Source organism: Theropithecus gelada, chromosome 9, assembly GCF_003255815.1.
Source record: "Theropithecus gelada isolate Dixy chromosome 9, Tgel_1.0, whole genome shotgun sequence".
Taxonomy (NCBI): Eukaryota; Metazoa; Chordata; class Mammalia; order Primates; family Cercopithecidae; genus Theropithecus; species Theropithecus gelada.
The window spans coordinates 16500470-16514154 of NC_037677.1; the positions used below are offsets into that span (position 1 = coordinate 16500470).

At 40.4% G+C, this 13685-nt stretch overlaps 1 protein-coding gene across 7 annotated transcripts in view; it reads left to right on the forward strand.

The window, feature by feature from the left end:
• The window catches only part of NRP1 (neuropilin 1), a 159067-nt gene that overhangs the window by 51527 nt on the left and 93855 nt on the right, over window positions 1-13685 (forward strand). For 6 of the 7 annotated variants that reach the window (XM_025396077.1, XM_025396079.1, XM_025396076.1 and 3 more), the window contains one exon: window positions 13501-13682. The exons of the other annotated variant lie outside the window; for it this stretch is intronic. In XM_025396077.1, the coding sequence (XP_025251862.1) occupies window positions 13501-13682 (182 nt within the window). The remainder of the gene's footprint in view (window positions 1-13500; window positions 13683-13685) is intronic. 7 annotated transcript variants of the gene reach the window in all.

The following is a 13685-nucleotide window of genomic DNA, read 5'->3' on the forward strand; positions in this document are numbered from 1 at the left end:
GCTTGTTCCTATCTCTTTCTGTGACTTTATCAATCCTCTTAATGAATTTTATGCATAAAGTACAGTCAACTGCAACTGTCTACATTAAATATATTCAAAGACATTAAGTTGCTTAAATATGGTAAAAAGCTAAGTTATTTTATATATTCTAGTTTTTAGTAAAAACAAATCCCCTTTTTACTGGAATAATAATCTGTCAAAGAAGGTAAAGAACAACATTCTCTCTGCCTTTGCCTACCTGTCTTGTTGTCACAGCTGAGCCTTGAGTATTATCGGGGGAATTTTTTATACCTTTCTCTAGCTTCTATTGTATTAGGAGAAGAGTACATTTGGACATGTTTGCTTTATGCCACGTTTTATTTTAATGAACTTGACCCTATTCCATTTTTTCCTGTTAGGATCGCCATAAGGTTATTTTGGGATTGAGGAGCACTTTAGATGGTAGGATGGGGGTTGTGTGCTCCCCTTGTTTAGTTTAAAACATGTTCAACCACAAGGCCCATTTCAGCAAGCTGCACCTTTGTGTGGTCATATGCTTAAACTCAGCTGAGATGGTGCTCCTGCTCTTAGGTAACGTTTATGGCTGTTGCTTTCCTTTCTTCTAAACACACAATTATTCCCTAAGGTCCATATAAATCATGAGGTTACCTAGGTCATTACAATCCTTTCTTCTCTCCATGAGCTTGTTCCTAATATACAGATAGTAAAAGGTTTGCTGTATACCAATTCATTAGTCTGTAAGGCAAGTCAGTGAAAACAAACAAAATCATGTGAAATACTGGCTAGATAATAAACAGTGATTCTCTGAATCTTTTATTCTCGCATGTTGTCAGAGAGGAAAAAGCTCTAGTTTATATCTGAAGTATTATTGTACATCTATAGATATATTTCTCATTATATAAATTATTCACTGCATTACAAACTGATTTGGGGCATATAGAGGATATTTGGCAGGATAGTAAGACTAATAGAAGTTTAGTAGTATGGAGTTGATACACCCACCTTTTGACTTAATAGAATTTCAGATAATGAAAAAAAGAAAATGGACAAATACTCTAAGCATGAACGTATCAGACTCTAAAGATGATTTATAGCAAACAGTATGCTGCTTTCAGTAAACACTGGAGATTAAAGAAAAGGAAACTCTCTAACACATGGTCTGTTTTTCTCAGGTACATTTCATTCTAGCATCATGAATACATTAGGAACATCTCTAAAAGATTCATATTTCTTGGTTGTGGTTATCTTAGCAGTTTGTACTTTAAGGAAACTGGAAGGGTCTGTTGAACAAAATTGTGCAATTTTGACTTAGGTCTGTGCTCACTGCCCATCTTAAAGTTCAGGTGCGGTGGCTCACGCCTGTAATCCCAGCACTTTGGGAGGCCAAGGCAGGTGGATCACGAGGTCAGCAGTTCGAGATCAGCCTGACCAACATAGTGAAACCCTGTCTCTACTAAAAATATAAAAATTAGCTGGGTGTGGTGGTGAGCACCTGTGGTCCCAGCTACTCAAGAGGCTGAGGCAGGAGAATTGCTTGAACCCAGGAAGCAGAGGTTGCAGTGAGCCAAGATCGTGCCACTGCACTCCAGCCTGGGTGACAGAGCAAGACTCTGCCTCAAAAAAAAAAAAAGACAAAAAAGTTCAGCTCAACATTTCTTTTAATATTAGTGCCACTAAAAGGAAGAAGTATCTAACTGCTGTCAGTAGACCCATTTTTCTTCAACATTTTTTGCTTTTGTTCAGAAAAGATGACTTGTCATTTTAAGATAAAGGACTTCCCTGTTCCAGAATAAATAATCTCCCCTAGTTGATGCTGAAAATGTTCTATGGTAGTTATTGGGTGAGGTGCGGTGGGGGGGACCTTGAAAAATAAGAATTTGCCAACTTTAATTCCTGTAGCTTTGATTAGCAAACTACCTAGATCCCCACTGGATAATTACAAATTAATCAGGAGGATTTTAAAAATATCTTTAAATGAGCACATTAGGTCCTATAATATAAAACAGAATTATTGCTTCATTTCTTGTTTCCAAAGAATTAAAAAGAAAATTTGAGGATTATGATTTTGCGATGCAGTAAGCCAGACGTACTACCTTTCCAGAACTGGAAATTGCATGCTAGTGCCTCTACCATACCAATTAAGGGGGCTGTTTGAGCAAATTCAGCACTGCACACTAATAGCACTAATCCAACTACACTTCATTAAATCGGTTGGGTACATCAATGGAAACACTTAACGGATTTCATGATTTAAAAAAAAAACATACCATGGTACATATAAATCGCTTTATTTAACTCCATTACTGACAATGGCTTTGATTGATTGAACTTTGAGAGCAATGCTAGGGCAAAACTGACTGTCATTCCAAATAGTAATTTTCAGAATATCAGGCTATGGCCATATTCTGAGAGTTGGTTATCTTCTAAGTGATAGAGTCCCCTGGGAGATAGCAATAGCTAAATTTCCTGGACTACCTAAACTACAGCCTGTTTTGACCCAGTAGCATACCCTGTGGAAAACAAAGCTCTTCTCCATTTGGTTTTCTATGTATTTGTCTCTTTCCTTCTCTCCATATCCCAACCTCACTTGGAAAGGGACCATCGAACCGTTACAAGCATCGTGACATATATGATTTCGTTTGTTTCTCTCTGGGTTTCTGCGAGGTAATCATCATTTTGTCCATTTTACAGATGAGCCACTGAGACTCACAGAAGTCAGTTAGTGACCTGTCCAGGGCACAAGTCAGTGGCAGATTGACTGAGATCACAGTCATCCAGTTTTGGCTGACTTCACTGCCAGACGTCAGGCAGGTGTCACCTCCTTTCCTCATTGTCCCCTGTGACACTTTGTGAGGTGTCAAAGATGGTGATCCTTCTTAATGGAGGAGCCGCCTTTTGGATCAAAGGTGCAGGAGTGGCTCCTGAGCCTGGGAACAAAGAACAGAATCCATTACTTATGGCCTCAATCTTCTCTGCAGGACTGTGCTTAAAAAAAAAAAAAGGGTCAGTTCACTTTAAAAAAATTACTTTGGAGGCCGGGCGTGGTGGCTCACACCTGTAATCTCAGCACTTTGGGAGGCTGAGATGGGTGGATTGCTTGAAGTCAATCGTTCAGGACCAGCCTGGCCAACGTGGTGAAACCCTGTCTCTACTAATAAAGTACAAAAATTAGCTGGGTGTGGTGGTGCACACCTGTAATCCCAGCTACTTGGGAGGCTGAGGCAGGAGAATCGCTTGAATCTGGGAGGCAGAGGTTGCAATAAGCCGAGATTGTGCCACTGCACTCCATCCTGGGCAAAACAGTGAGACTTTGTCTCAAAAAAAAAAAAAAGGAAGTCTGCCGGGAGAGCAGCAGACAGAGGAGAATATTCTTTTTTCCTTTTTCTTTCTTTCCATTTTTTTTTTTTTTTTTTTTTTTTTGAGACAAGGTCTCACTTTATCACCCAGGCTGGAGCTCAGCGGTGCCATCTCGATTCAAGCTCCCGGGTTCAAGTGATCCTCCTGCCTCAGCCCCACAAGTAGCTAGGACTACAGGCGTGTGCCACCATGCCCAGCTAATTTTTGTATTTTTGGTAGAGACGGTGTTTCACCACGTGGCTCAGGCTGGTCTTGAACTCCTGACCTCAAGCAGTCCGCCCACCTCTACATCCCAAAGTGCTGGGATTACAGGTGTGAGCCACAGTGCCTGGTGGAGAATATTCTTTATAGGAAAAAAAAAATTCAAAGTAAAGATATAAGGACTTAAAGCAATAAGAAGGAAGTAAATATGTACAAAATGCCTCCTTTATCACTTCTTGATGGCTGGACTTGCTATATAAACTCTTCTTGAGACAATCCATGAAAGTAATTCTTTTTTTTCCCCCTGAAGAACAGTGGAAAGTTGGCAAGGAGTAAAAATTTTCTACGAAATAGGGAGGTGAACAAGTTATAAATGATGTTAATATCTTCCAGATGGCACAGTTTTACATGGGAATTGAGTTTATCGTAATTACAGGCATGTGAGTTTTCTACAAATACTGAACTTTGCAAGTCTGACACTAGAAGATTCCATCACTTCTGGAGCAGAGTTGTTTTAAGGCAGGCGTTCCTTCCCTTCCGTTTAGACTGCATCCTTGGGTTTTGTGATCTGAGGTAAATCAGAGAAATATTTTCCCATGTGAAGGGTGATTTTTTTTTAAAACAAGTCTTCCTGGACAATAAATCTTAATTATGCAATGAAACTCCTAGAAACAAGAAACTTAGATTCCAAATATTTTTTCATTAACATTATATATTTTGATCATTGTTTAACACCGTATGTCTTTAATGCTTTGATACATTTATTTTTGAGTTAAGCTGTTATCACTTTTCTGTCTCTAGACGTGTGTTGGGCAATCAATCTTGGAGCTTCTGGTTTTGCTTCAATCAGGAGAGTGTGGCTCAATCAATTATCCTGCTTTCCTATTCATTGTGAGCAATGCCTGTAGGCTCAGAGCTCCCAAACCTGTAGCCAATAGTGAGAGACATTGAAACAGCCTCCACCATCGCTTGCTTCCCAGTCCTGCCCTTGGCTTTACCCTAGACCCGACTGCCCTTTGCTGCATCAGGAGATGGAGCAGATGATCCCTCCTGCCTTCAGTACCCATTGCAGCTTTCAATCCCCATGTGTCCTAGAAGAGCCTGGTCTTAGTGGTAGGCAGAATTCCAAGAGGGTCCCCAAGATCTACAGCCTCTCATATCCACATACTTTCTCCCAGTTATTCAATCAAACACAAATCTAGGAGCTTCTGCAAAGGGCTTTTGCAGATTTAATTAAGGTACCAAATCATCAGTCAACCTCAAAAAAGGGAGATTATCCTGGGTGAGATGACTTCATCTGGTGAAGGGACTGAGCATTTCCAGAAGCCCGTGGAAATGTGAGAAGAATGCAATGCTAGGGAGATTATCAACTGCTGGCACTGAAGATGGAGAGGATCTGGGAGCACCCCCAGCTGGCAGCCAGAAAGAGGGCAGAGGCTGCAGCCCTGCAGCTGCAAGAACCTGAACTCTGCCACAGTGGTATGAGCTTCCAGGAGGATCCCCAGCTCCAGATAAGAATGCAGCCCAGCCAGCACCTTGATTTCTGCCCCGTGATGCCCTGAGCAGAGAATCCAGCAAGGTCATCCCAGACTTCTGATCTATAGACCTGTGAGCTAAGAACTGTGTGTTGTTTCAAGTCACTAAATTGGTGATAATTTGTTATTTTGCAATAGGAAACCAACAGTCCACTATCTGCTAGACATTCATTGCCTTGGTTTCTCTCCTTCCAAGTCAGCCTTGACTAACCATCACCCATGACAGCTCTCATATTCCTGTGCACAATTAATTATTATTCCTTTGCATTACTACAATGAAAGCCATTTTGATCTCTTTTAATGTTTCTTATAAATTTTTTCTTTGATATTTTATTTTTTCCTCACTTTTATAATACCTTGTTTCCTGAGACTATAAACTCTTGTACCTGACGTGATTACCTATGTCATCAATTAATCATCAGGTTTCTTAGTGACAATAAAATTATTGATAGTCATTGTTATGACCCCTGAGACATTACAAAAACTTAAAGGTTACATTTTTAATGTGTGAGATTAGCTTTGTGAGCTTTACTGTACTTTGATTATTCAAGAACTGGTCATCTCAGTATGACATATATGGAAACCTTTCCTAAACTGAATCAGAGTAAGATATTAGGTGGACTATATTGGATTGGAATTTCTTGCAGGAGAATGTCCTTGAAGCCTTTGGACAAGCTCAAGGGTTACACTATGTAGGATTTTGAGGAAGACAATAACATAAGACAAGACAAATGTTTCTGAAAACGTTTTAATTTTTTTTTTCTGCAAGAGAGGTGAGGACTTGGTGTCCCATTTATAGTCAGTGAAGTTGGTTGCAGGAGAGAGGGTGTAGCTTAAGTACATCCAGCAGCCACTGATGGATGTCACATTGCTGCTCTGGTCTTAGCATCATGTTCTTCCCAGCTCTGTGGCTTGTGTCCAAGCAGCCCAGGAGATCATCCCTGAAATTTGGAACTTGTACTTATTTTGGAGCTATGCAGACAGCAAAAACCTTGAGTCCTCCCATATAGTAATAGATGGAATCTGAGTTTGGGTGATAAGATTGGTGAAGGAGTTCAATGGTGGGGAAATGGAAAGGCTACTAAATAATCACTGTCCTACCAAAATGAAAGGGATTATTAATAAGTCATAAGTGCTTGCCCCAACAGAAAAAAAAAAGTCAGCTTACATCCTGACAGAATCTACAGCGTATTACTAGATGCAAATATGCATAGACACATCGCAAAGTATAGAAGTAGTAATGCTATAGTTTAAAAATTAGATTTGTGGGGTGTATTGAAAGGACCACAAGAAGTAAGAAAAACGGAGTTTTAGGAAGTGTCATAAAATGTAAAAATAAGCCCTGGATCAAAGACATATATCCCACAATCCTGCTTATAATACACAGAGAGCAAATTGGAAGATAGATACATAGATAAATGAATGAATGAGTGAATAAATACATTAAATATGTGTGAAAATATATATATAGAAAAATGTGTTTTTTTAAAAAAGAAAAAATACTTTATAAACTTAAAAACAAACTTCAAAGGAAACTACAATATAATAAAGCAATATTCTTTATTATTCTTCTTTATTTAATATTCTGTAGCATGCAATTTTATATTTTATACACATTTAGAATGACTTTCATAGAAATTTGGCATTTGACCACATGCTAGGAACTGGTAGGACAGCAGCCGGGTCATGGCCCAGCCTCTCCGTTTCTCATAGAAAGGTCTAGGGATTCTCTGGCACTGCCCTGAGGCTCAGGTCCCTTAGCTGCTCTGCAACTGGGCATTGCCACCCAGGCTGGTGGCAGCGCTGGTGGTGGTCAGGCCTTCCCTGGAGCTGCCCGTGATCAGGCCCACAGTGCTGGTGCGAGGAAGGAACCAAAATTAGCGCTACCATGCAGCCCCCTCCAGGAGCCAACCGTGTTTCATCTCAGTCTTGCAGGCTGGGCTTTGTTTCCAGTAGTCATGAGGTCCCCGAGCAGGAGGACCAGGACAGCTCTGACAGGAAGCCCATTCAGTGGGACTCACCAGACACCAAGACTGCTGCCTGTGTCTGTCTCTCTCTGTCACATACACTCACTCATGCACTGATTATGTCATAAGCATGTTTTCACTGATTATATCATAAGCATTTTTCCTGTATTTAAAAACTTTTATTCAGCAATTTTTTTCTTTTTGTTTTAATTTTAGAGACAGGGTCTTGCTCTGTTGCCCAGGCTGGAGTGCAGTGGCACAGTCACAGCTCACTGCAGCCTCAAACTCCTGGGCTTAAGTGATCCTCCCACCTCAGCATCCCAAGTAGCTGGGACTACAGGCACGAGTCACCATACCCTGCTAATTAAAAAAAAAAAAAAAAAATTGTAGAGAAGGTGTTAGGGGCTCTTGCTTTGTGGCCCAAGCTGGTATCGAATTATGGAACATATGTCTTTGATCCAGGACTTATTTTGTCTTATCTCTTGTAGTCCTTTCAATGAATCTTTGTGCAAACCAAGATGCTCTAAGCACACAGAAAAATCATTGAGGTATTAGTTGATGAGACAATTGTCTAGCAACAATAACCAGTGGAAAAATGAATCACCCGTAGTTAATGGCGAATTCTAAAGTAAGGCCACACCCATCCCCCTCCCCCCAAAATATGAAAGGGAGTAACAAGTGCAGATACCGGAATCAAGCTTGCCCCAAAGTAGGAAATATTAAAAGCATAAAAAGTACCTCATTCCTGGGTCCCTTATGCAGTACTCCCCCAGCTCAGGGCTCTTTCTAGGATACCACCTACTACCTGCCTTCCTGGGATCATTGTAAAGACTAAATTAGATAATACATGTGAGAACATGCTGACATGGAAATTCCCGTGCAATGTCAAGAATTCTTGCCAGCCTTTCAGAAAATAGGAGATCAAATCCAATTCATTTTAACTTTCCGGTCCTAAAAATAAATATCACACAGAGCATCTCATTGATCCAGTGGTAAAATAAATAAATAAATAAATAAAAGCCAGTCTTTGATTCACTTCCAAGATAGTGGTTTTTTTTTTTTTTTAACCAAAAAATGGAAAATAAGGCAAACAGGTATTGATTTGCTTATTTCTATATAGGTAGTTAGTGCTTTTCAAAATAACTTTTATGTGATTATGAAGGACTACTTGTCCATTGTAAAAATTTTGAAAAATACAGAAATGAATAAGGAACGTAACGTCACTACCCAGAGATAACCACCTAATGGCTTGGCCTAGTTAGTTCCTTCTAGCTTTTTTTCTGCATATGAATAAGAATTGAGAATATACTATACATAGAGTTTTATATTCTGATTTTTCACTGATTATATCAAAAGCATTTTTCCTGTTATTTAAGAAACTTGTTGAGCTTTTTTTTTTTTTTTAAATTTTAGAGACAGGGTCTTGCTCTGTTGACCAGGCTGGAGTGCAGTGACACAATCACAGCTCACTGCAATCTCAGACTCCTAGGCTCAAGTGACCCTCCCACCTCAGCCTCCCAAGCAGGCGAGACTACAGGCACGAGCCACCATATCCTGCCAATTAAAAAAAAAAAATTGTAGAGAAGGGGTTGGGGGTTCTTGCTTTGTTACCCAGGCTGGTCTCAAACTCCTGGCCTCAAGCAATCCTTTTGCCTCGGCCTCCCAAAGCACTGCAATTACAGGTGTGAGCCACCGTGCCTGGCCTGAACATGTTTGTTTGTTTGTTTGTTTGAGATGAAGTCTCACTCTGTTGCCTAGGCTAAAGTGCAGTGGCGCCATCTCGGCTCACTGCAGCCTCTGCCTCCCAGGTTCAAGTGATTCTCCTGCCTCAGCCTCCCGAGTAGCTGGGACTACAGGCGCCTGCCACTACGCCTGGCTAATTTTTTGTATTTTTAGTACAGACGGGGTTTCATCATGTTAGCCAGGATGGTCTCGATCTCCTGACCTCGTGATCCACCGGCCTTGGCCTCCCAAAGTGCTGGGATTACAGGCATGAGCTGAACACGCTTTTTAGTGACTGAATAATATTCCATGGTATTTGACATTATTCTGGGTTGTTTCCTTAGAACAGATTTCTAAAAAATGCTTTTGTTAAATAACAGGCTATGACTCTTTTAAGACTTTTCATACATTGTGATTAGAACATTGCAAGCAAGCCAGAACCACTAGGGGATGACTCTCGTGTAAAACCACTCAGAAACACACATGCAGACTAATTGGTTCCTCCTAGCTCCACCACTGTATATTTTTATTTCCAAATCCTCTTTCTAATACTCTGGAAGAAAAATCTGTTCTCTTTTGGGGGATACGTAAGTTAATTCTTGGACGGCAGCACAGCGATCGTTTACAGGTTGTTCAGTTTTAATAGCTATTAATGCCTCGTGCAAAATAAACCAAAGACCCACAGAAACACATTTTTGCAGGTGAAAATTGTGTTCGCCGACATCATTTCTCACTCCAGCTTACGATGTCAGGCATCATATTTCTCCGTTATTAATGTATGTATGCCAGTGGGGGGAGATCCTCTTGGAAGGAGATTAAAAAGACACCACCACCTCAAATCCCCCTTCCTAATAATGTGAGAATGTCCAGAAGCCTGGGGAGTTGGTACAGTAGCTCACAGTGTCAGACAACACCCTGTGGAGGATTAGCTTCCTTTCCATTAACCATCTCCACCATAGAGAGTCCGGGGTCATTTGTGCTTACAAGAGAAAACCTGACTTAGGCAAAGTCACTATTCGTCTGTTCAGCACCGCATACCTATAAAGCCTCTGAAACCGCTCTTTAGTGACTGAATACATTTCTCATTTTCCCATCACTTTTCCCCTTACTTGGCCATTTTCCTAAAGCCATAATTCAAACTTTCCCAAAGAAAAAAAATAATCTCTAGGTAATCCTTTTAAGAATTCTTAGAAAGAAATCTTTATTCTTTGAGCACTCTTCTGGGAAACCTAACCTGTGATTACTGTTAGGATTCAAAATGTTTCACCACCCGCATCTACGTAGATAAATTAAGCCTGGGGAAATACGAAGCCAGTAGGCTTTTAGCTTGAGGAGCGGGAATTCTAAAGCCAGGGACGCTCATGAAAACAACGACCTGGTGGATTAAACCCCAAAATTGAAACTGTGGCAAAATACCTTTTAATTACAAAAGGGTTTAGGCAGAGATCTATCTTTGAGTTAGTTGGCAGTAAATGTTCACCCACTTCACCACTGTTACTATAGAATGGAAAAGGTTTAAGGTAGAAAATTTAAGAAAAATAATGGGAAGATGCCTAAATGAGGAGGGAGGGGTTGGTTGTCTTCTGAATATTTAAAAAATCCACATCATGTTTACATTCTGGGGGTGGTAAGCGGGGAGGGTGAGGTCTGGGGAGGGACCTTCCCCAGATGGGAGCCCTGTCTGTATGTGAGCAGAGAGAAAAACACCTTGCATAGAACGGTGGTGCCCTTTGGACCCATTCATAGCTTCCTTGTGAACTGGAGTTTTCTTTTTCCAGAGCAGGGACCCAGACAGACAGAGGGGTCAACTCTCTGACCCCTCCTCTAGTTTTTATGAATTAAATTCCTCGGACCTAATTCCCAGCTCTCATCCAGCGTCTGGAACACGGGGAGTGAATGAGAGCCAAACAGGTGCCTTCATTCTCACCTTTGCCGGGCTGCTGTGCTGTCGTGACTGGGGATCTTGACATCCCGAGCAATGCCGTGTTTGCCACACTGGCAACAGTAACAGAGCAATGTGCAGCCGGCTTCGGGATCAAAATTTGCAAACTCAGGATCCTGGGCCTCAGGCCAATGCAGTCTGGGTGCGTTGCAGTGGTGACACGTTTAGTCTCTAGGGAGGGATGCTGGCACACCAGTTGCATTCCTGGCAGCACGCTTGCCAGTGCGAAACTTAGCGAGCGGAGCTGGTATCAACTCCAGAGGGAGAGGCAAGCTGCTTCCTTAACTTCTTTGGCAATACTCCCCTCTGCAACTTGTGCGCAGTACACCCTCCTGAATATTTACAAGAGCTGCTATTTGTGATACTCTTTGGGGCCCTGTTGGATAGTACTTTCAAGAGAAGTGCGAAAACGATAGCAGCCTTCCAGTTTACAAATGTAACTATGGTATTCCTGAATAATTCAATTTCCTAAAATTGGCACTTAACTGTGCAATGACTTATTTCTTGCTGGGAAGAGATTCTAATCCCGCCCCCACCCCCCACTCACCACCCCACACATACTTTTAAAAATAGCTTTTACTTTTGCCAAGAGGAGCGCCTAGTATTTACTATTGGAGGATATGTGAATTAAAATACTAGCTCCTTTCCCTGTTGCAATCCACCGGCACTATATTAGCTGAGTTCTCTGCTACCTGAGTGGAACGTATCCTCAACGGGAAATGCCCTTAGTTTTTCAGAATGCCTCACCCACCTCTCTTATTTGTGCTTGGAAGGCAACATGAGCTAGAATTTGGCCACTTAGTATTCAGACCATGTCAGGATTCAAGTAAGAAGCCTATATTGCAGAGCTGGATGCACCGTCGCCAGGCCAAACACAGTCAACAGTTCAAATCACAGTTAAATTATAAGAAGGCGTGGGGTGAAACATGCAAACCTGCCTTGTCAATGAAGCAGTAGAGATAAAAGGAATCACTCCATAAATGCCAGCTTGTGGGGCTTTAATGAGTACAGAGATGGTGTCCTTTCCAGCTACATCCCATTGATTATAAGGCTAGTTAAGATTTTAAACATAATGCTTTCTTCTTCCTCCTCCTCCTCCTTTTCCTCCTTCCCTCCCCTCCTCCTCCTCTTTCTCCTCCTCCTCCTTCTCCTTTGTCTTCTTTTAACATGCAAAGCATTTCCCAAAGTACGGAGAAATGAACAATACCTCTGTGTATTTCCATAGTTTTGCAAAGGGACGGTGGTGTTAGCAGGCCAAGTATCTACTACTGGAAGCATCATATGTAGCAGAGGAAATGCAGTTAATACAATAATTCACATATGTTAATGCTTAGTTCCATCAATGTCAGCTTTATTTTCTTCTTGATATACACAAAGCTGGCACACAGTTTTAACTGATGAGGTAATGTCATTTTTAATTTAGAGAGCCTTAAGCTGTCCACTTTAACTAGTGATATCATGGTTGCAGTTGTCTCCTGAGACTTTATGTAAACATAAGTCATGCATCCCCGGCAGTTTGAGAAGAGATTGTTAAAGATGACATTGGGCATCATGAAGATTTCCCCCACTTTGATCTCTTTTAAATTGCCAGATACAGTTTATGTTACTGACATATTTTAGCCATTCCTGAAATTAATATATCCCAGGACTTTTGAACCAAGTTAAGCACAGAAATAAAATAAAGGTTGGAAATGAATGCCTTGTAATGTTTTCATGTCATTTCTAGAAGAAAAATGGAAGATGAATCAGATTCTCTTGCTCCTAGGTGACTTGGTAAATAAAAAGAGAAGAAAGAGCAAGCTACTAAGAAATACATAACACCAAATAAACAAAAGCCTTCTTATTTTCCTAGGGGACACGAGTGTATTGGTGATGGCTTTGTACATTTTAAAGATAAATAAGATCCAAGTATATCTTATTTCCATGTTAACTTTTGAGTAATATTTATGGTCACTTTCCTTACAATTTGTATCCTTAGTGTCATTATTAAGCCTGAATTTTAAATCTCATCACTTTTGTGGTATCAAGCGTTTCTTTCTCAAACAACAAGATTTCTTTAAAGACTCAAACAATGATATTACTTTAAAGATTCAGACTAGCGGGTATAAACAAAGTTATTTTCCATTCTTAACTAAACTTTTTCTTGGGAGAAATTACGTTCTAGGATCCAAGTGTCATTTAGGGGAAGATAATCTGTGTTTTAACTATTGGATGTGGCTACTGAGAGACTATTTTCAAAGAAGTCTGGAGTTTGGTGGAATGCAGTTAAATAGTAAAGAATCTGTTTATTATTCTGTGGCCATATGTTTAGAGGGTCGCTCACAGAAATCAAAGTATTGTTCATAGAAAGCTCCAGCTAAGGAGACATTTTGAATTCATAAAAGAACTTCACAGTTTGAAAAGAATGCATAGCATTATGTATTGACACCCCACCACCATAGACAAAGGAACACAATTTAATAATAGAGGATTGTGCTCGTGAGATTTTTCTTTTTCTTTTTAATTGGTTACTTTAACTGACATTGTCTGCAAGTATAATGGACACCATTATTCTTAATAGTTCTGTGTTGCCAGATGTATACAGACATGATGTAGTCCATTTTAATTATTTCGTTTTGCTAGATTTTTTATTCCCCTCCATTTAATGCAGTGATGAATGCAGATAGAACTTTTTTTTTCCTGGCACACTATGCTAGATGATGCTGGTGTCTAAGTTATTGAAATTAAAAGGGCATTTCTCACCAACCTAATGTTTTCTTCCATGTTTGTGTGTTAGGTATGACTACGTGGAAGTCTTCGATGGAGAAAATGAAAATGGACGTTTATGGGGAAAGTTCTGTGGAAAGATAGCCCCTCCTCCTGTTGTGTCTTCAGGGCAATTTCTTTTTATCAAATTTGTCTCTGACTACGAAACACACGGTGCAGGATTTTCCATACGTTATGAAATTTTCAAGAGAGGTG